The sequence below is a fragment of the Protomyctophum parallelum genome (assembly GCF_964188405.1).
Source record: "Protomyctophum parallelum genome assembly, chromosome: 3".
NCBI classification, from domain to species: domain Eukaryota; kingdom Metazoa; phylum Chordata; class Actinopteri; order Myctophiformes; family Myctophidae; genus Protomyctophum; species Protomyctophum parallelum.
The window spans coordinates 21,061,829-21,083,669 of record NC_139698.1 but is presented as its reverse complement, the minus strand read 5'-3'; the positions used below and the strand labels follow the sequence as shown (position 1 = coordinate 21,083,669).

The 21,841-nt window shown below is 47.1% G+C and overlaps 2 protein-coding genes across 2 annotated transcripts in view; both read left to right on the top strand.

Moving 5' to 3' along the window:
* Window positions 1-21,103, top strand: part of LOC310856592 (rho GTPase-activating protein 33-like) — a gene marked incomplete at its 3' end in the record, with an annotated part of 65,995 nt that extends 44,892 nt beyond the window's left edge. The window contains exons 11-29 of the mRNA XM_083762063.1: window positions 188-337; window positions 664-766; window positions 1,752-1,896; window positions 2,058-2,140; window positions 2,246-2,353; window positions 2,776-2,921; window positions 5,636-5,804; window positions 8,193-8,317; window positions 9,061-9,135; window positions 10,123-10,298; window positions 11,544-11,987; window positions 12,110-12,196; window positions 12,448-12,628; window positions 13,686-13,840; window positions 14,316-14,486; window positions 16,939-17,342; window positions 17,900-18,302; window positions 19,939-20,582; window positions 20,767-21,103. Coding sequence (XP_083618189.1) covers window positions 188-337; window positions 664-766; window positions 1,752-1,896; window positions 2,058-2,140; window positions 2,246-2,353; window positions 2,776-2,921; window positions 5,636-5,804; window positions 8,193-8,317; window positions 9,061-9,135; window positions 10,123-10,298; window positions 11,544-11,987; window positions 12,110-12,196; window positions 12,448-12,628; window positions 13,686-13,840; window positions 14,316-14,486; window positions 16,939-17,342; window positions 17,900-18,302; window positions 19,939-20,582; window positions 20,767-21,103 — 4,106 coding nt within the window. The remainder of the gene's footprint in view (window positions 1-187; window positions 338-663; window positions 767-1,751; window positions 1,897-2,057; window positions 2,141-2,245; window positions 2,354-2,775; window positions 2,922-5,635; window positions 5,805-8,192; window positions 8,318-9,060; window positions 9,136-10,122; window positions 10,299-11,543; window positions 11,988-12,109; window positions 12,197-12,447; window positions 12,629-13,685; window positions 13,841-14,315; window positions 14,487-16,938; window positions 17,343-17,899; window positions 18,303-19,938; window positions 20,583-20,766) is intronic.
* A 7-nt stretch (window positions 21,104-21,110) lies between these two features.
* The window catches only part of LOC310855418 (uncharacterized protein), a 1,040-nt gene continuing 309 nt past the window's right edge, over window positions 21,111-21,841 (top strand). The window contains exons 1-2 of the mRNA XM_083760414.1: window positions 21,111-21,276; window positions 21,700-21,841. The exon at window positions 21,700-21,841 is cut by the window's right edge and continues 309 nt beyond it. Coding sequence (XP_083616540.1) covers window positions 21,112-21,276; window positions 21,700-21,841 — 307 coding nt within the window. The 5' untranslated portion in view covers window position 21,111. The remainder of the gene's footprint in view (window positions 21,277-21,699) is intronic.

Sequence of the window (21,841 nt, the reverse complement as noted above, 5' to 3'; positions counted from 1 at the left end):
AAAGTGTATATATTGCATTTAATTTCAACTTGCTGAAACATGCAGTTGTGACATCATCAGAAGCTGCGATTCAACCCTCATTCATTGTATGACGGAGGAATGAGTGTGTTAATCGTGTGTGTGTGTGTGTGTGTGTGTGTGTGTGTGTGTGTGTGTGTGTGTGTGTGCGTGTGTGTGTGTGTGTCAGTGCACAAGAAGCATGGGAAGCTGCTGGGCTTCCTGCGGACGTTCATCAAGTCCAGGCCGTCCAAACAGAAGCTGAAGCAGAGAGGCATCCTGAAGGAGAGAGTGTTTGGCTGTGACCTGGGAGAGCACCTGCTCAACTCTGGACTGGAAGGTATAGCACGCACGCAACGCACGCACATGCCAATAATATTTATCTGGTATCCTGGTTGTTTGGAAGCACTCCATTGTTTACTCTGCACTCTTATTTACTTGACCTGCATGCTCTGGACAAGACCATCCGCTAAATACACGCACGCACGCACGCACGCTCGCATGCACACACACGCACACACACACACGCAGGCACGCACACACACACACACACACACAGACACACACTATAATCACTAATCGGTTCACCTCCAAAAAAATCAGACACACAAAGTACTATAGTACTGAGGATCTTCATTGTGTGTGTGTGTGTGTGTGTGTGTGCAGTGCCTCAGGTGTTGACCAGTTGTTCAGAGTTCATAGAACACCATGGAGTCGTGGATGGAATCTACAGACATTCCGGAGTGTCCTCCAACATCCAGAGACTACGGTAAACATTGAATTGATGTTATTTTTGTTATTTTTCATACATGAATGCCCTGCTCCAGAGGTTCACAAGCACTGGTACCAGTACCACTGGTGGTACTTGAGCCACCTCTGGTGGTACTCAGAGGAGTGGCCCGGAAAAGGAGATAAAAGACAAAAGTGTAATGAAATATTGTCAGTATATTACTACAGGTAGTTCTTCTGACCAAGCAATTGGTTGAAAAAGTCTATACTCCATCATACAAGGGTATGGTAAGGCTCCCTTAACCCATTTAGGCCTGACGTCAAAATAAAAAAAAACATTCGCTCCGAAAGAATATATATTCAAAGATTTGTGCCGCATTTTTACGATAAAAAAAAAATAGCAGACCTACAAGCTCGTAGCGCGCCGCTCGTAGCGCGCCACTGCTACGAGCTTGTAGATCTGCTATTTTTCAATAGCTAAAGCATAACATAATGCTAACACCAAAAGGCGTTCCCGCCCCAAAATGGGTTAAAACCCATTCCAACCCGGCAAAGTGTCTGTGTCATTTGACATTTTAGCGTTGGCTGTTCAAAAATAGCAGATGTACTGCACAAGCTTGCAGTTTGTACATCTGCTATTTTTGAAAGAAACGGTTGAAATCTTGAAAGTGTGAGAACTACTGATTCAAAAGGCATTAACCCATTCTGCGCGGGAACCCATTTTGGTGTTAGCATCATGTTATGCTTTAGCTATTTAAAAATAGCAGATCTACAAGCTCATAGCGCGCCACCGAGTGGCGCGCTACGAGCTTGTAGGTCTGCTATTTTTGAAAAATCGAAGAACGACTGACATTTTTAGAATCTGATCTCAGGTCAGAATGGGTTCATCAGACCAGTGTGTGTCCAGTGGAAACCTCGTATGAATCTGATCTCAGGTCAGAATGGGTTAATGGTTTAACTCCCCCCCCCCCCCCCCCCCCCTTCTCTCTCTCCTTCCCCCCCCGCCCCCCTCTCCGTCCGTCCAGTCATGAGTTTGACAGTGAGATGTTGCCAGACCTCACTAAGGAGGTGTATGTTCAGGACATCCACTGTGTCGGCTCTCTGTGTAAACTCTACTTCAGAGAGCTGCCCAACCCACTGCTCACGTACCAGCTCTATGACAAGTTCGCCGTGAGTGCACACACACACACACACACACACACACACACACACACACACACACACACACACACACAAACACACACACATTGAAGCATTGAATTCACATGGACTTATCCAGTCTTCTCTCTCTCTCTCTCTCTCTCTGTGTGTGCGCGTGCGTGTGTGTCCAGGACTGTATGGGTGACTTGACAGATGATGAGCGCATGGCAAAGGTCCATGATGTGATCCAGCAACTACCACCGCCTCACTACAGGTAACCTGTCTGTCTGTCTGTCTGTCGCTTCAGTTATTTCCAGGCAGTTGTAATAATCACCCAGTGTATTCCTAAGAGTCAATAATACGCTCCTCTCCTCCTCAGGACGTTGGAGTATTTGATTCGTCACCTGGCCAGGTTGGCTACTTGTAGTGGAGAGACCAACATGCACATCAAGAACTTGGCTATAGTTTGGGCTCCCAACCTGCTCAGGTAAACAGCCAAATAGCCCTTTGACTGAGCCCTCCCTCCCTCCCTCACCCTCTCACTCACCCTCTCACTCACTCACTCTCTCACTCACTCACTCACTCACTCACTCACTCACTCACTCACTCACTCACTCTCTCACTCAATCACTCTCTCACTCTCTCTCTCAGTGGTTGGCACTGTTGGCTCTCAGCAACAAGGTCCTGGGTTTGAACCGTAGGCATAAATACTTAGACAGAACCACCATGGCCACTGTACATTCTGTGCCCCCTACTGGGGCCTTCCTGTGTGAAGTTTTGCATGTTCTCCCCGTGATTTCCATCAGTGCCGTTGAGCAAAACATGGAATGGAAAATTAGCGTGCAAGTTTGAATCTTTGTGGTGTGTTTGTGTTTGTGCGTGCATGTATGTGTGTGTGTGTCTATCCAGGTCTAAGGAGATTGAGACAGCAGGTCTGATAGGCGCTGATCCTTTCAAAGAGGTCCGGGTCCAGTCTGTGGTCGTCGAGTTTCTGCTGAGTCACGTTGACGTTCTGTTCTCCGACTCCTTCACCTCTGTTGGAATGTTCACTCAAGGTAAACTCTTCTCTTCTCTTCTGCATTATTGATTTATTTGACGCTGAAACCGAACATTCCACTGTTCAGCTATGATGGAGAATGGGAGATATTTCCCTTTGAGTTGAAGGCAATACCTTTAGCCCATTCTGGGCGGGAACCCCTTTTGGTGTTTTAAGCATTATGTTATACTTTAGCTATTGAAAAATAGCAGATCTACAAGCTCATAACATGGCACAGAGTGCCGCGCTATGAGCTTGTAGGTCTGCTATTTTTGAAAAATCGTGAAAATGTGGTGCAAATTTGGAATAAATATTTTTTCAGAGCGAACGTTTTTAACTCAAATCTTTGCTTCTGAGGGGTCCCAGGAACAACATATTTTCAGATGGGGGTCGGAGACCAATTACATATCATTTTTGGGTCCTTGATATGAAATATTGAGCACCACTGAAACATGGGTACTTCAGAAAACTGGAGGGTTTAGACATTTAAAGAATTTCGACGTCGGGCCTAAATGGGTTAGTAAACCACTAGTTGTCCTCCCCAACCACGGGATGCGAAGGCCAATACATAATCCTACCGACGTCGGAAAAGCTTCCGAACTATAGTTCCGAGTTAAAGTTCTTTCCGAAATTGACGTAAATTTGTCATTATATCACCTCCTTTATAAAAGAAGATCAGAGGAGGTACTATGGACCTTAGGTCTCACTGGAAGAGAACGGAAACCTCCTGCATTTCCATTCTATTATACTAAATGTGTTATATATGCTACCATGCAGATTGGTTACAATAATGCTTTATTCACACAAAAAATTTATGGAATTGCAGCTTTAATTAACCTATCTCTCTGTATGGGTAAATTGGCTGGTTTTGAAGCTGAAGAACATTCATGTGATAAACAGGGCGTACAGGTTAAAACCCATTTTTGGCGGGAACCCCTTTTGGTGTTAGCATTATATTATGCTTTAGATATTGAAAAATAGCAGATCTACAAGCTCATAGTGCGCCACCAAGTGGCGCGCTACGAGCTTGTAGGTCTGCTATTTTTTTAATCGTGAAAATATTTATTTCAGAAAACTGGAGGATTTAGAAGAATTTTTCAACATTTCGAGGTCAGGTCAGAATGGGTTAAAGCCGTGACTAAGAGTCAGTTCCACTTTGTCATCAGATCTTCACACAAAACAAGAGCAGAGCACAGAGGCCACAATAGATCGATGCCAGCATCTAAAAGCAGTTATGTGTGACAAATCATTCCACTAGCGCAACTGGTGGTCCGTGGACCACTCGTTTTCCGTGATGGTAGTGCATGTGATGCTTGCGAAACTCGACTTCGTCTCGTTCCTTACCGCATCACTGTCGTGGCAATAATCACGTTAACCCACACCCTCGAATGTAATATTGCTTAAATGTGCCCATATAAGTGAGTGTGTGTGTGTGTGTGTGTGTGTGTGTGTGTGTGTGTGTGTGTGTGTGTGTGTGTGTGTGTGTGTGTGTGTGTGTGTGTGTGTGTGTGTGTGTGTGTGTGTGTGTGTGTGTGTGTGTGTGTGTGCATGCGTGCATAATTTACATCCAATTTCAATCGTTTATGCTGTATCCCAGTCTATGAGATCTCTCCTGACTGGATAAAATTGACCTGAAAATGTATTTTCAGTTTTACCAAAGTACTGGAGAGACGATGGAGACCCCTTTTACTGAACAAACACTCTATATAGCAATGATTGCTTTCAGAATATAGAGCTTTACTAACAATACGACATCACTTGCATTACACCCCCTTAAACGGCGAAACTATACAGTAATGGTAAATACCAACTATATATAGTAATGGTGAATGTGGTGTAGTTTCCCGTGTCTAACGTGGCTTCCTAGAGGTTTCACGTATTCACTGGCGTTACAATGTACCTCCTCTGTTGCCATGGATACCACCGCAGACCCAAGAACCAGTGGCTACATCTCCACGGCAACATGTAGGTGGTGGGTGTGAGGTTACTAGGCAACCACAGAGCATGACTAGGCAGATGATGAGAGCAGGGGGTGGAACGAAGAGGAGGGGAGGAGGATACAGTCGGTATTATTATTACACTGCGCAAGAGTTGTACTTCTTGGGATGGATACATTAAGCCATTTAGGCCTGACGTCGACATTTTAAAAATGTCTTCTAAATCCTGACTGTTTAATGAAATACCTATGATGTGTTTCTGTATCGGTGGTGCTCAATATTTCATGTCAAGGAACCCCAAAAATTGTATGTAATTGGCCACCCATCTGAAAATATGTTGTTCCAGGGACCGCCTTGACACAGTTCTCACTATCTGTGGAACTGTGTCAAACTAAATGTAATGCTTCAACTGCTACATTCCAAGTGCTTATCAGTTCAACTATTATTATGTTGGTGTGAGCCTGAAAAGATTGAGAACCACTCTGCCCTACAAAGGCAAAGTGCAGTAACTACGTTTTCGGACACACCGACCTATTTGTGTATCCCACAAAGGTCAAATTTGCCTTCATGATTTGGGGAGATAAAGAATTACCTTAAGAACATAATTTACAATTAGTGCAATATCACTTATTTGCCGATATCTCATTTGGCCGACCAGTTGAAACACTTTTAAACCCGATATCAGGCAATTACTTTTCCCGTATACTTATTGACTTTGTAACTGCTCTCTACCACATGCTGTCTTTCCTCCGGCCATTGCATTGATGCTAACAGTCACAACAATCTCTCTTTCCAGCAGGTCAGCAGCCGTTTCTGGCCAGACCGAAGTCCTTTGTGTCAACTCGTCTGTTATCTCTGGAGGAAGCCCAGGCCAGGACCCAGGCGCCTCTGCTCCTGCAGGGGGCGCCAACGCCGCCGATACAGCAGGGACAGTACCACACTGTGCTGGACGTGCAAGATAACAGGTCGGTCCCACGTCTAGATCTAGGTCAGCAACTTGACATATGTTGGACTCACTATGAACAATGAGCTCCGTTTTGATCAACTTCTATACCCATAATAAGCCATAATACCAGCAAAGTGCCAGTCTGTTGCCTCCCCCACCTACTTTTACTTACCTTATACAAAAGCATAATTCAACACATGCTCTAGTAGTGCTGTTCCTCAGGCTTCTTCAACATGTTGACCATCTCAAACAAAAACAAACTTACCTGCAACATACATGCTGCCTCTAAAAATCATTTGCCTTCTCCCCACGGCCCATACCCAAACTCTCGGACATGAACAGTCACACACACACACACACACCCCTTCCACTCCGTCTGACCGGGTTTTGTCCACTCTGCCATTCCTGAAGCATTGAACAAACTGCCTCACTTACAATGTTGTGTGTGAGGATGTGTGTAGTGCTGCACGATTCTTGCTCGAATATGAATCTCGATTTTCCTCTGTAGTTGCTGAACGTTATTTACTACATTCAAATTGTGCTTCTCTCTCTAGTAGCAAAAACATGAGAGTGAATTGGACAGCCATCTAGTGCTTTTTTTAATTTATTGTGCAGCACTAGATGTGTGGATGTATTTATGGGGATGCTATGGTCTTTATACCTGTATGTTGCTGTGTTGGGCTGTGAAAGCAAATCTCTCTCTGGGACAAACACAGTCTGATCAAATACATTATACAGTTGATCCTACTGGAATCTAATCTAGCATTACCGAAATCTGCTGAAGCTGCTGAATACTGCTGAAACCTATTGGAAGTACTGAAGTCTAATAAATATTGAAAATATTGAAATGTACTCCCAAGCTATTACAAATATATAAATCTGTTAAAAGTGTTGAAATCCACTGAAACCTATTAGAATTTACCGTAACCTATTCTGAAATGTACTGAAATCTATTTGAAATTTAATAAAAATAACTGTATTGAAATGTACTGTCTGAAATGTATTAAGATCTGGAACATATTGAATGCTACCTACAACTATTGAAATCTATTGAATTCTGATGAAGTTTAATATATAAAAGGGTCTACCGAAATCTAATTAAAATATTGAAATCTACTGAAATATATTAGAATGTACCATGTATCCATTTAAAGTATTGAATTCTACTGAAATCTAATAAAATCTTCTTGAATCTACTGTGTTAAAAGGTACTGAAATGTATTGATGCAATGAATTCTACTTCAATTTATTGAAAGTATAGAAATGTACTGACCTCTATTGAAATCTACTAGAATCTATAGAGATCTATGGAAATCTACTGGAGATATTGAATTCCACTTAAATCCATTAAAAATAATTGAAATCTATTGCATCTATTGAAAATATCGCAGTGTTAATTTTGACAGCAAATTCTGATTTAGTCTTTTGAATAACACCATTTAGCTTGAGTCCTATTTAGTCACCAGAAATAGTTTGTTTAGTCTTAGCCTAGTCTTAGTTGACTAAATATCATATCTTAGTCTTTTAGTCTTTTTTTCTCTTAGTCTTTGCATGTTTTAGTCTTAGTCTTAGTCATGCCAGTGTTCATCTTGACAGCAAATTCTGATTTAGTCTTTTGAATAACACACCATTTAGTTTAGTTTCCTATTTAATCATGAATATGAATTGTTTAGTTTTGGTCAACACAATTAACACCGAAGTATTGAAATGTATTGAAATCTGTCTTCAAAGCTACTGAAAGTATCACTGTACTGAAATAAAGTATTGGCCTCTATTGAAAACTATTGCAATGTACTGAACTCTATTCAAATCTACTGCAATTTATTGATGCTTTGAATATGACTGGAATCTATTTAAAGTATTGAAATCTATACACTTCTATTTAAAAGTAGTCAAATCTCTAGATGCATTTGAAGTCAACTTAAATATATTCAAATCAATCTCCAAATGTCCGCCTATGACGTGCCGAGAGTTGGGACTCAAGGGTTTAGGGTTCAAGAAGTGGTTCAATGTACTTTAAAGGACAACTTTAGTTTTTTTCAACCACGGTTCATGTTTTAGGTTCCTATTAGAGAAAGTAAAAGACTATAGTAAATATTAATAAAGAAATCGCCGTAAAATGACATATTCAGCCCCATGTTTGAATGTCCCCGGCCCCCTGTCAAAAATAGCTAAAATCGCTAAAACGAAAAAGCAGCAAATGAAAAGAAATGAACACTCAACCTTTTACTTTGTCTAATAACAACCTAAAACCTGGACCTTGGTTGAAAAAAAACCTAAACTTCAATGCTATTGAAACGTGAGTCCAGATGTTGATTGAAACGTGAGTCCAGATGTTGATTGAAACGTGAGTCCAGATGTTGATTGAAACGTGAGTCCAGATGTTGATCGAAAGATGTCTCTGTAGGAGGAAGAGGGGGCTGAAGGAGAGGAAGAGCGCAGGAAGCTGGAAGACCTTCTTCGCCATCGGGAAGTCGACCCGTAAGCCAATGAGGATCAGCTCCCTGTTCCAGCCCACCATGTCCAACGCTGGTATGTAACGTAACCCCTGGGACGTGCAGAGAGTGTTCTACAGAGGCAGGGGCTAAAATCCCGTAAGAGGGCACTTTTGGACAAAAATAGCTGACAAAAATGCTGCTATAAGTTCCAGAGACTTGGGGCTAAAAGGCAATTCTCCTACTGCCTTCCGGTATGGCGTGGCATTTGTATTTCTTTCACCATGGGCAGGGGCTGAAGTCCCCTTTGATGTCTATGTGTGCACGTGCCTGAAGTAACCTGTTCTGTTCGCATGTCAAGTCACATGTCGCTACCTGTATTCCATACCGTTGCTGTCTGAGCAGAAATCTCATTATTTTTTTAATAAATTACATAAATGAATGCCCTACTACTTCGTTATACTACACTAGTACTACAGTGTCAAAAGTCCCAGTTTCGGTTTCCATTTCAGAGAAAGTTGAAATGAATCCCTTTTTCTTTACAAAGTATCTGCTCTATTACAACTTAGTAAGTAATGTTTACAACATCGCACGTCGCGTTGTGTTTTGAGCCTGTAGATCTGGTACGTTTGCATCTAATGCATTTTTATCCTGAAAAGTAACATTTTCCACCTGAACAAATATAACATCAATAACTCCTTATCTCCCTTTCCCGCTTTGTCTTTGTGTGTGTGTGTGTGTGTGTGTGTGTGTGTGTGTGTGTGTGTGTGTGTGTGTGTGTGTGTGTGTGTGTGTGTGTGTGTGTGTGTGTGTGTGTGCGTGTGCGTGCGTGCGTGGCAGGTTGTCATGTGGACAGTGTGACTCTCAGGTCAGCTAAGAGTGAGGAGAGTTTGTCTTCTCAGCACAGTGGGCCAGGTTAGAATCACATTACCATAATATATTGTCATCATGTCATAAATCAATGTTCATTATTATCACCCAGTTATTCGTTGTCGGGTTATCCCATCGCCGACCCAGGGTTGCTACAGAGCTATGATGAATCTCCAAGTGATAATGTGTTCTTCACAAACCCAAAGCTACGACCACATGAGCCTTCAGTAGACAGCAGTGTTTTTGCGCCAGCTTGCTTGGAACCTTGCCAGAGATATATATAATAATAATACAAAATAAGTAAATCATTATAATGATGATAATTGGGTCGCCATTCCTAACTATTAGGAGCAGTGCAGTGGAGGTGAGAGAGATGGAGAGAGAGAGTGAAACCAAAGTAGGCGAAAAGACAACAAGAAAATAGTGTAGATGCACAATATATAATCGGTAGCGTATCGAAACCGGACGAAAAATCATCCTGGTTATTGTCACCGATATTGATAATGTAGTAATAATGTGACCGTCAATGGCTTTGTACTCGCAGAGCAGCCAGTCAGCTGTCTACTTTCACCAGCAAAACAAAACATTTATATAAATATAACATGAGTTCAATATGAATATAATATACCGGTAATAATATAATATATAATATATATAATATAAATATAGTCATATATCGGCATCGGCCAATATGACCCTGCAAATAATCGGAGATCGGGTATCAGTCATAATTTAAATTCCGTGCACCTCTAGAAAATAGCATCGGATCATCGAACACATTGCAGCACATGGTGTCACATTAACATACTGTTACCGGCCCTAGGGCTGATATGGCTTGTCGCCATCTCTGTCATTGTATCACGCTCCCCAACCAGGGCAAATAAAGGCTGGGTGTGTGATCATATTGAATAACACACAGCTACAGCTGATTACAGAATATATTTGGCTTACTGCTCCCTTCTTCGGTCTCTCCCCCCTCCCCCCCCCTCTCTCTCTCTCTCTCTCTCTCTCTGTGTCTCTGTCTCTCTCTAGCACCAGGGGAGGTCCAGCGGTTGCGTCGGCCTCGATCCAGTAGCGATGGCCTGTCATTGGCTGCTGCCATGGAAACCCATCTCCACACGCACCGCCCCCCGTCGCGCCTGCCCTCCTCCCGCTCCTATGACAGCCTGTTGCCAGGGGAACAGCGACATGACAACCGCGACGAGGAGGTACTAACCACGTTTTGAATCTCGAGATTAAATTGTCGAGTTCACATCTTCCAACTCTGAAAGAATGTCTCTTTTGAATTTCTCTGTATACACTCTAAAACAAATGAACACACTTGTTTAATGTAGTTAAACAAGTTACCTGTAATGTTGTTTTGTTTTTATTTTAGTTTTTACTCTATGGCTTACCATAAGCTTACCATAATCACGGTAAACATTATCATGTCATTTTTTGAGTGGTGCAACCACTCCTACAACCAGCAATGTCCGTGTTCACCTACAGTATGTGTTCACCCACCTATGTGACGTTAATGAGCACCAGTATGTACCAGTAGGGGGCGCCAGAAACAGAGAGAGGCATAGTGCTGCTCTGTTGCCTGCTAATGAGAGAGAGAGAGAGATGTGGGGGGGGGGAGGAGTTGCACCACTCAGTTCACACGGGTGTGATTTTTAACTAACTCCAGTCACTTTCAGTTCAGCACAGCTGAGGTGTGTGTGTGTGTGTGTAACTGGCACACCCTATGCCAGTATGCATGCACATGCTCAACTGTTTTTAGTAGTGCTGCTGATCCTAGGTCAGCGTTTATCCTCACACGAGTTACACAGCACTTCGTGCTCTTCTCTCCCGATCAGCAGTAGTTCTCTGAGTCTTCTCGGATCCACTCTCTATCCACTCTACTCTGTTAGCGATACGATAAATAGACCCAGAACTCGAGGTAATAGAATATAACCCGATTGGCCGTAATGAAACAGACCCAACCTGTGCGGGTCTCAGATATGTTCGGTTCGGGAAGACCTGTGAAGACCTCTTGAAAAAGAAGAATGAGGAAGTAACGCGTTTTCCAATATTGGTTGCCATGCGGGCAAGCAATAGTTCCAAACACTATTGTATAGTTCCAAACACTATTGTATAGTTCCAAACACTACTGTATAGTTCCAAACACTACTGTATAGTTCCACTTCCAAACACTACTGTATAGTTCCAAACACTATTGTATAGTTCCAAACACTACTGTATAGTTCTAAACACTACACTACTGTATAGTTCCAAACACTATTGTATAGTTCCAAACACTACTGTATAGTTCTAAACACTACACTACTGTATAGTTCCAAACACTACTGTATAGTTCCAAACACTACTGTATAGTTCCAAACAGTGAATGTTCATAATGGGTGTTGATTAAGGGTTCTCCAACCTGCAGATATAGTTGGGTGAACTGTTTAAATGTGTTTGTTTCGGCTCAGGAGGATGACGGCGATGGAGATGAGGAAGACGAGGATGAGGACGAGGATGGAGACGGCGTTTACATGATGCCGGATTTCTCCAATCAGGAGCCAGCGTCTTCCTGGATGGCCGAGGACGTCATCGACTTTAGCCCCACCTTCCTGGAGGACGGGCCAATCGGACTGGGCAGTACTCGGGACTCTCCTCCCACGGGCAGCCCTCCGGCCTATCACTGCCTCAACCACCAAGTCCAGCGTCCAATCACAGAGGATCCAGACTCGGTGCTCAACCAATCAGAAGCCGTCGCCCGGCGGAGTTTGATCCTGGCTGCCACAGCGCCGCCACAGCAGGTGTTCTGTCAGCACCGACCATCCAATAGCAGCCCCGAGCAAGGCGAGGCAGCGAATCAGAATGCTTCTCAAATCGCTTTCCCCGCCCCTGAGAGGCGGTCCTTCACTAAGAAGGTGGGGCTTCTTTAACGTGTTTGGAATATATATTATACTGTATATATGCACATACAATATACAGTATATACTTATATACTATTTCCGCTGGCTTACAGTATGTCATGTTGTCTCCTGTGTAGATGGTCCATGCTTTGTCTTCTAAACCTCCACCCAAGGCACCAACAATGGACATCTCTCAACCAATCGCCATCAGCGTCCCTGCCAAGGTCAGTATGCAACATGTGTTTGTTAATGGGTTAATCACTAATTGCATTGTATTGAAATTAAACTGTGACAACAATGTTGACTACCACACGTTTATTACAGCTTATTAGTCAATATTATGGTGTTAAACCACTCTAGATCCTGTTAACTCACGCTGACCTCTCAGTTGAGTTCTCTACACTCCCACAATATCCATAATAGATCTCCATTTCTGCCCCGGCCAATCAACTTGTCTTCCTTTGCATCCTGTCAGGTTTTAGAGATGATTGGCCGACCGTCGGGCGAATCGCAGCAGCCCGCTGCCCATGGTGGCTCGGGCCCGCCCCCTCAGATGATCTCCATGTTGCTGAGGTCATGTGACTTCCAGCTGAGTGACAGCTGCCAGCAGGAGCTCCACAGCAAACTGGGGACGGCCGTGCCGGGGTCTGTCAAAGGTGAGAGAGAACAGCCTGGCGTGGCCAGACTAATATCACTGCATAGATATCCCATTCTGACCTGAGATCAGATTCTAAAAATGTCTTCTACATCCTGACAGTTTTCTGTAAAAGCTATGTTTCTATGTCAGTCGTTCTTTGATTTTTCAAAAATAGCAGACCTACAAGCTTGTAGCACGCCACTGAGTGGTGCGCTACGAGCTTGTAGATCTGCTATTTTTCATCATGACCGAAAGAATAAGGTCGCGGATACAAGTGCCCAAAATTAGTTTTCTTCGGCGGGCGGCTGGCATCTCCCTTTCAAGTTCAGTCACACGAGAGAGACTCGGAGTAGAGTCGCTGCTTCTTCGCCTGGAAATGAGCCAGCTTAGGTGGTTCGGGGCGTCTGGTTAGGAGGCCTCTCGGGCGTCTCCCTAGGGAGGTCCTCGAGGCACGTCCCACTGGGAGGAGACCCCGAGCAGACCAAGGCGCAGTTGGAGGAAACACATCGACTCACTGGCCTTGGAGTGTCTCTGTTCAGCCTGTCTAAACGTGTTATTTAACGTGCTGTGGTAAGTGTCAGTAGTCATTGTGACAGACTCATCACTACCCAGGGCAAGGAAGGACACAAGACAAGGCAGCTTCCTTAAGTTTGTCGCTTTATTCCTCCAAGTCAAGGGAATAACAATTTGAAAGCATCACAATAATAGTTTACACAGGAGAGCAAATGGCTCTCCACTTTCCGGACAGAGGCTCTCCCCTCAGTGTTTGTGGAGATGACTGATTTAACCTGTTGTGCCTTGAACAAGTCCATGCACAGCAGGCGCGCAGCCACACCCAGCTCTGAGTCCAGTTCTAGTTTGACTCAGGCCAGGTGTGACTGCTTAAATCAGTCATCCTACCTCTCACAGTCATGTATGTCTGTCCATGTCTGTTTTGTCAAAGTATATTCCTTGTGTTTATGAACTGTCTCTGTCTCTCTCTGTCTCGCTCTCGCTGTCTGTCTGTCTCTGTCTCTGTCTCTGTCTCTGTCTCTCTCTCTCTCTCTCTCTCTCTCTCTCTCTCTCTCTCTCTCCAGGTATACCAGGACCCACCGGAGCCCCTCTGCCCCCCCAGCAGCCACCCCCACCCCCTCCTAAAAACCCTGCCCGCCTCATGGCTCTGGTCCTGGCAGAAAGCGCCAACCGTGCCCTCCGTCAGGGCTCCTCCCCGCCCTACCACCCCAACAGCAAGGTAACGTTCCCCCCCTCCCTCCATGACACATTCAATTCAAACCTTCATTGTCCCACAGAAAACTAGCGTTCTCAACAGGCCCGAAAATGTAGGCTCTAGGCCCTCATCAAACCCTGTACACTCAAGACACTGCCCCCATACTGCCTCCCTTAGATCTCTATATATGCAGCTGACCTGTTCTGACATTCCATTATGTTGATCTGACCACATCAAACCCTGTACACTCAAGACACGCTCCATATATGGCCAGTGAATAATTCATTCCATATGTCGATCTGACCGACCCCCCATGCCAAAGCGTCTGTGGTCGCCCAGCAGTCTGCTGTCACCTAGACGGATGCGTGCACTTTTCGCCCTCAGGCGTATTACTGGTTGTTGTTATTATTATTTTACGTTCGTTTTGTTTTTATTCATTAAACATTATGATAAGAATCTCTGTTGCTTAGAGTCTCCTGTGTCGTTCTGTCCTCCTCAGGCCGACAGAGACTCTCTCCACCAGCTCTCTCTGTCAGCTGATGCTCCGGAGCTGCTGGCCTCTGAACCCACCGTGTACTCCTCTGTGGTGCAGCGCCCCCTCTCTGCCTGGATGAACAATAACGCTGCAGAAAGCACAACGCCGGGCCAGGCCACCAGGACACACACACAGGTGCTTTAAATAATAGGAAATTACATCTCGATTGTGCTAATTTACCAGGTGTTAAGTTATGTTTAGATATTATCAAATGTGTTTTTGAGGGGCGCTAGACCTTCCGACGTCTGGCTTTCGGAAATTACGTCTTATGGCAGCCAAGTCTATGGACTTTTAATGAAGTAAAGAAAAAAACAGATGTCATGTGGCAGAGAAGTCTATGGAGTTTTATCGAATGTGATTATTTTTGAGCAGTGCCTCCACTCCATTACGCAGCAATGTGTGTCCCCCTATGTATGTCTGTATGTCTGAGCACGGACAGCTGCAACACCTAAAGTGGCCAGTAGAGTACAGCACAGAGTAAATTGGCACAGAGTACACTACAGTACGAGCCCTGGGCTGTTCCTGGGGCTCTGGATGTTCCGGGGACCCCCACACGGACCCCCCTACATGGTGACTCATGTCATTTCTCGACCGTTTCGGACGCCGGGCGGCTCGCCGGAACCGGTCCGGCCCCCTGGGCTTGCCCCGCGCACAGTACACTACAATGCTGTACAGAGCACAGTACAGTACAGTACAGTAACTATAACAATAAATGTATAGTTGCACCACTCAGTTCACACAGGTGTGATTGTTTGTTTGATGAGGGAATGTAGGCTTGATTCAGTGGTTTCCGAGAAGGTAACTTTGCGTTAACACCATGAGACCATCAGGAGACAATACATTCAGCACTTGGGTGGTTCAGTGGTAAAGTGCCTGGCTTTGGCTTTGCCGAGTGTCTACAAACACAATTGGCCTGTGTTTGGGGGAGGGTCATATTCGTCACTGCACTGTATTGACCCAAAGTGTTTTTCACACATAAGCCTCTAGTTTGAGGACACTATAAGCAGAAGAACCTACTTTAGATGCATGTAGGCCTATGCCAAGTTTTCAAAAAATGTGGTAAAGTCGACAAAGTCACCCTTTAAATAAGTGTGTGTGTGTGTGTGTATGTGTGTGTGTGTGTGTGTGTGTGTGTGTGTGTGTGTGTGTGTGTGTGTGTGTGTGACTGTGTGTGTGACTGTGTGTGTGTGTGTGTGCGCGCGTGTGTGTGCGTGCGTGCATGTGCGCGGTCTTAAGTGGTGCGATTGGGTGTATGTAGGTCAGGTTCTGTTCTAGTCTCTCTGTCTGTATGGGTCAGTGGTTGAGGGATTTAAACCTCTCTGTTCAGGCTGACGACTAACCCATTAAAGCCAGAGCGCATTCCGTTGCACTTTTGGCGAGGTGAGCTAGCGATTTCCGGCAAGTGACGCCGCCTTACCATTACAACAGGGTATAAATTGACAGCTGGAAGCATCCCCTAATCAAATAATCCATAAAGTTTGAATAAATAGCACTTTCATTTAAAAGCACCAATGAGAACAGTAGATTAAAGGACAACTTTGTTTTTTGAGTGGTGCAACCACTCCAAGGAACAGCAATGTCCATGTTCACCTATGTGACTATGTATGTGACTATGTCCGTGTTAACCTATGTGACTATGTCCGTGTTCACCTATGTGACTATGTCCGTGTTAACCTATGTGACTATGAGCACCAGTAGGGTCGTTGTTGTGCCAGAAACAGAGAGAGAGATAGTGCTGCACTGTTGCCTGCTAATGAGTGAGAGAGCGAGAATGAGAGAGAGAGAGGGGGAGGGAGAGGGGAGTTGCACCACTCAGTTCACACAGGTGTGATTTTTGTTTTCTCAACCAAGATTCATGTTTTAGGTTGTTATTAGAGAAAGTAAAAGATGAGATTTTCTTAATTTTGCTGCTTTCTTTCAATTTAGCGATTTTTAGCTATTTTTGAAAGGGGGGCATGGGGGGCATTCGAACAATTGCATTGCGCCTGTCACAGACATGCGCAGAGCAAGTTCAGTCCAGGAAACTCAGTGCAGTTGCCGGCGGCCGTTCATTGGGGCGCCTCGGCAACACGTTCTCGTTCACATGATTCACTTCATTCAATCACACGATCTTCATATTACCGGCTGGTATCATCCTGCTTGCTTGCTGCTCACCCTCCTCCACCCCAGCTACCACCTGTCTCACCCTCCTCCACCCCAGCTACCACCTGTCTCACCCTCCTCCACCCCAGCTACCACCTGTCTCACCCTCCTCCACCCCAGCTACCACCTGTCGTTTTGGATCTGCTGTTTCGGTACGGGGGATTCGGAGTCCCTATGATTGGGGGACTGATGCGCTTGATCAGAGTACCTAAAAAGCAGATCCAATTTATCGCCAAACCATAATAAATATATATATATGGTCATTTTATATTCAATAAATCTATATTCCATTCATGAGTTGTCCAGACTGAAGTGGCTAAATATGTCAGATTAGTTTCCTTACTGTTTTCTTATTTTTGCCATGGCACCGTTGAAATGACATGTAAATCCAAATGTACCTCATTCCCACTCTTAACGTGTGCGTTTGTTTACGTGCATCTTTCAGGACACCGGCACCCTGTCCTCCGAGACGTCCGTCTCCGACTCCGTGGCCACCGACCAATCGGGCGGCAGCTGCTCCTCGGGAGACGAACACACCCCCAGCCCCGTCTACACCAATCAGAGCCACCACGGGGGCTCCAGGCGAAGCCCCCCCTCCGACGCGCCACGGCCGGCCAGGCGGAAGCCTCCCGCGTACGGCCGCCAGCTCTCCGCCCCTCACCTGCACCAGAAGACCACCATGACCACGACCGCCTCTTCTCCCGCCTCCGCCGCCGTCACCACGGTGTCGGCCTCCGTCTCCACCCAGAACATCTCGGTGGCGGCGGCTCAGCTGCAGCACTCCCAGCACTCCCAGTCGCAGTCCGTGGCGTATCCCCAGTCCTCCCAGCTCCACATGCACCACTCCAGGTTAGGGGGCAGGCTGTCACCGTCATACACATTTAGTGTAGTCTGTAGTGGTTACTAGAGCGGTGGTTCTGTGTATGTACTTTAAAGGTAGAAATAGCGGAAATACCTGACCTACAATCTGACAAGTAAGCTTACAAGTAAGCTTGCAGATCTGCTATTTCTTTTTTTGTATGTATGGAACATCTTTCTACATAAAATGTATGTACTCATCTCATTCAGTAGGCATTCAGTTGTGAAAACAGACACAGTACAGTATTATGCTATTTATTGATTGAATACTTTATTAACAGGCTTTGGGCCGAGCCCCTATAGGGCCTACGCTTGTTTTCATTGTGGTCCTCTGTATAATATCGGATTCGGTCAGAATCGGTATCGGCAGATATGACCCTGCAGTCCTCTGTATAATATCGGATTCGGTCAGAATCGGTATCGGCAGATATGACCCTGCAAATAAGTGGATATCGCTCATAATTTCATAATTGTTCACCCCTAATTAGGACAATAATAAATAATTGTGATTCTCTCTCAAATAACAATTGTGACAACCTCAACTCCAGGTCTGAGAGCTCTCCGCTGTCCCAGGCCATCGCTCATCAGCCCGGGAGACCCAAGGTGCCGCCCAAACCCCTGGACCTGGTGGCCCCCCAGCGGGACAGAGACCCCCCGACGTCCCAGAGGAACAGAGACTCTCTGGCTCTCCAGGTGGCCCCCGGGCCCCCCAGGGAGCATAACCGCGACCACAACCCTCTGACCCGGTCGGAGCTGCGGCGCTCCCTGGACGCCGACAGGGTGCGTCGTCTGGTGGGGGAGCCGCCGGGCGGCGGCCAGCAGCCCCCCCCGCTGGCCCGGGCCTTCTCCGAGCGTCTGAGCGGAGCTCCGGACAGGCTGGCGCGGTACCACGCTGCCCGGGCCGCTAGCCAGCCGGTCCCCGCCTGCCCTCCACCGCCCGCCTCGGTAATGGTACGTACACACAGTACATATACAGACAGCAGGGAGTACGGGGGGACGTGGGGAAACGGTGTAGAAGAGACGGTTAAATGGTAAATGGTGCATTTATATAGTGCCTTTATCCAAGGCGCTTTACATAGATTGTGCATTACATTCACCCATTCACACACACATTCATACACCGGAAACCATGCAAGGCACCAAACAGCACATCAGGAGCAATTTGGGGTTCAGTGTCTTGCTCAAGGACACTTCGACGCTAACTCTGGGGGAGCCCGGGTTCGAACTGGACAGTAGGACAGTAGGAAAGTTGACGGGGATGCAGAATGTAGGAAAGCTGAGAGGGAGACCGTGTAGTAGAGACAGATCGTAAGAAACTGAGAGGAAGATGGTGTATGGACGACAAACGGTAGGATCGCTGATAGGGAGACGGCGTACATGAGACTGACAGTAGGAAAGCTGAGAGGGAAACAGACAGTAGGAAAGCTGAGAGGGAGACAACTTAGAAGAGACAAACAGTAGGAAAGCTGAGAGGGAGACAACTTAGAAGAGACAGACAGTAGGAAAGCTGAGAGGGAGACAACTTAGAAGAGACAGACAGTAGGAAAGCTTAGATGGAGACAGACAGTAGGAAAGCTGAGAGGGAGACAGCTTAGAAGAGACAGACAGTAGGAAAGCTGAGAGGGAGACAGCTTAGAAGAGAATGACAGTAGGAAAGCTGAGAGGGAGACGGTTTAGAAGATACAGACAGTAGGAAAGCTGAGAGGGAGACAGCTTAGTAGAGAATGACAGTAGGAAAGCTGAGAGGGAGACAGTTTAGAAGAGACAGACAGTAGGAAAGCTGAGAGGGAGACGGTTTAGAAGAGACAGACAGTAGGAAAGCTGAGAGGGAGACGGTTTAGAAGAGGCGAGGGAGAGAGCGCTCTGGTGGATCCTACACCAGCAGGTGTCCAAAGTGTGCAAAAGGTAGACACACTGTAGCCTTTGTTATTTCTGCTGTAAGCTAATAACTATTTTGTATATTTTTTGGAAAGAAAGAATTATACAAAAGAATATTAAACGTGTCAGTGATTTCTTTGTATGTTTAATTTATTTGTCATATCTGCCCTATGCAATTTGTGATTACGAAGGCTAAAGGGCAAACGGAAATACCAGATTTGACTGAGAGACTGCCATCGTGCAAATTCCAGCTTTTCACCAGAGGAGAAAAAGTTTTTTTTCTTTTTCAAAAATGAGTTAATAGTACAGGCAGACTCTTCACATACTAGAAATGTCTGAAATAAGTGTCAGAGCCGAAATCGATATGTAAATATGAAATAAATGCTTAAACATGTAGCTAGGTGTAACGTTAGAGACCACAGAAGTGAACCTTTCAAGCCTGTTTTCTCAACTCGCTGTTTTCTGCAAGACATTACTCTATAAGCCATATTTCCAAAGCTGCTGGGTCAAACTGAACAATCAATTTGAAGCTATGATTCCCTGCTTTCATATGACATGAAAAAACTAAAATTCAAAAACAATCCAATGGCAGTCCCTCAGTCAAATTTAGTCACATATTGTAACATTCCAATGTCGTATGCAAAAAACAAACTCACAATGGTCAACTTGTCAATTTTGTAACGGTGACCTCCTGTTCCTCTCCCCGTAGGCTCACCCCCTGGCCTCCTCCTGCCCCGCAGACGACCAGGGGAAGATGGAGAACTTCTACTACGAGATCGGGGCCCCCCGGGGCGACCCCCACCCCTCCCCCTCCGGCCCGCCCAGCTACGCCCGCCACGCCTACCTCAACATGAGGTCAGAGGACTTCCTGTGCGGCGACCGCCCTGGCGGCAGACCCCTGTCCCGCGGCGGCGGCGGTGGCGGACCGGCTTACCACGGCTACCCGGGGGGCGGGGTGGACGGCGGCGGGAGGCGGGGCGGCCAGCTGTGGTCGTCGGACGCGACCAGAGCCTGGGCCGCCTCCCGCTCCCTGCGTTGCCACGACGACAGCGGCGGCAACAACAGGCCCCGCCTCCAGCGGCAGCCGGCGCCGTCGTCGGTGCGGCTGCCGCCGGCGCGCAACGAGATGCACCCGCTGGCCAACGCCTCCTTCTCCCCGCTCGTCTCCAACGCTGCCGCGCTGGCCCCTGGCAACGCCGCGCCCCCCCCGGCCCACCCCGCCCCCCTCCACCCGTACTTCCAGAACGGCCGGGTGTATTACCGCTCACAGCCGGACGAGGGGCCCACCGCCGCCGCCGTGGGGGGGCAGCACGGTGGCGGCGACCGCCCGGAACCCGTCTACGTCAACTACCCGTTCACCTCCTCCTCCTCCGCCCCTCTCCCTCCCCCTCCTCCGTACGTCTCCTCCTCCTCCTCTGCTCCCGCAAGTCGCGGCTGGGCCACCAGCGACCTGGACCCTCCTCAGCCTCCTCCCCCCCATCCCCCGTCCTCCCCTCTCCTCCTCTCCCCGCTGCTCCTCACGCCCCCCGACCACCAGGACCCGAGAGACTCCTCCTCCTCCTCTCCCTCCCCGCCGTCTCTCAGCCCCTCCCCCACGGCTCCCGAACCCACCACCACGCCGGAATCGGACGGAGACGCCGCCGCCGGCCGCCGCGACCACGGCCACCCCCATCCCGGAACGGACGGCGGGACGGACGAACGAGAACGAGGAGAGAGGAGGGAGGACGGAGGAGGAGGAGGAGGAGCCATGGACGGGAGAGGAGAGTGGAGGTCGGGGGAAAGCCCCCCCGCGGGGTCGCGGGGTCGTGACGTCACCCCTCCCCCTCCTCCTCCTCCCCCTGTCATGTCCGGCCACGACATCGCCGCTCTGCTGATGGAGAAGATGACGCAGGAGGAGAGAGAGGAGACCGCCACCTCCCCGCCGCACGCGCACCCCCCGAACCCCTACGCCCCCGCTCCCCCTCCCCCGCCCTATCACCACCAGGCCGCGCAGCGCGGGGAGGCGTGGTGGCGCGCCGCCTCGGCGGGCGGCCAGCGCTACCGGCAGGTACGGGATGTTAACTGTGTGTGCGTGTGTGTGTGTGTGTGTGTGTGTGTGTGTGTGTGTGCGTGTGTGTGCGTGCGATATGAAATGTGAGTTTACCATAATCACAGTAATCCCATATTCCATCATATTCAAGGGCCTTTGGTTAGAAATGAGACATAAAGCCATAAAGCCCGGCAGAGGGGAGGTGTGTGTGTCTGTGTGTGTGTGTGTGTGTGTGTGTCTGTGTGCATGCTCATTGACACTGGTTAATGTTATATACACATCATAACAACAATAAGCAATTATGTTTTTGCACTCATTTTCGGTTTCGGACAAGAATTTTCCTTCTGATCCTAAAAAAAAAACACATCTTATCAATTAATCGATAATGTTGTCACCTAATCAATTGTTGAATTAATGGATAATTTGCATCCCTCCCGGCAGGTGTTTGACGTCCTGCCCTCCGGCGACCAGGTCCTGAGGTTCCACCGCTCGGAGGAGGAGGCGGCCACCGCCGCCGAGCACAGCCCCTTCCCGAGCCGCTCCGGGTACCAGGAACCCCCCTACCCCCACCACCACCGCTCCT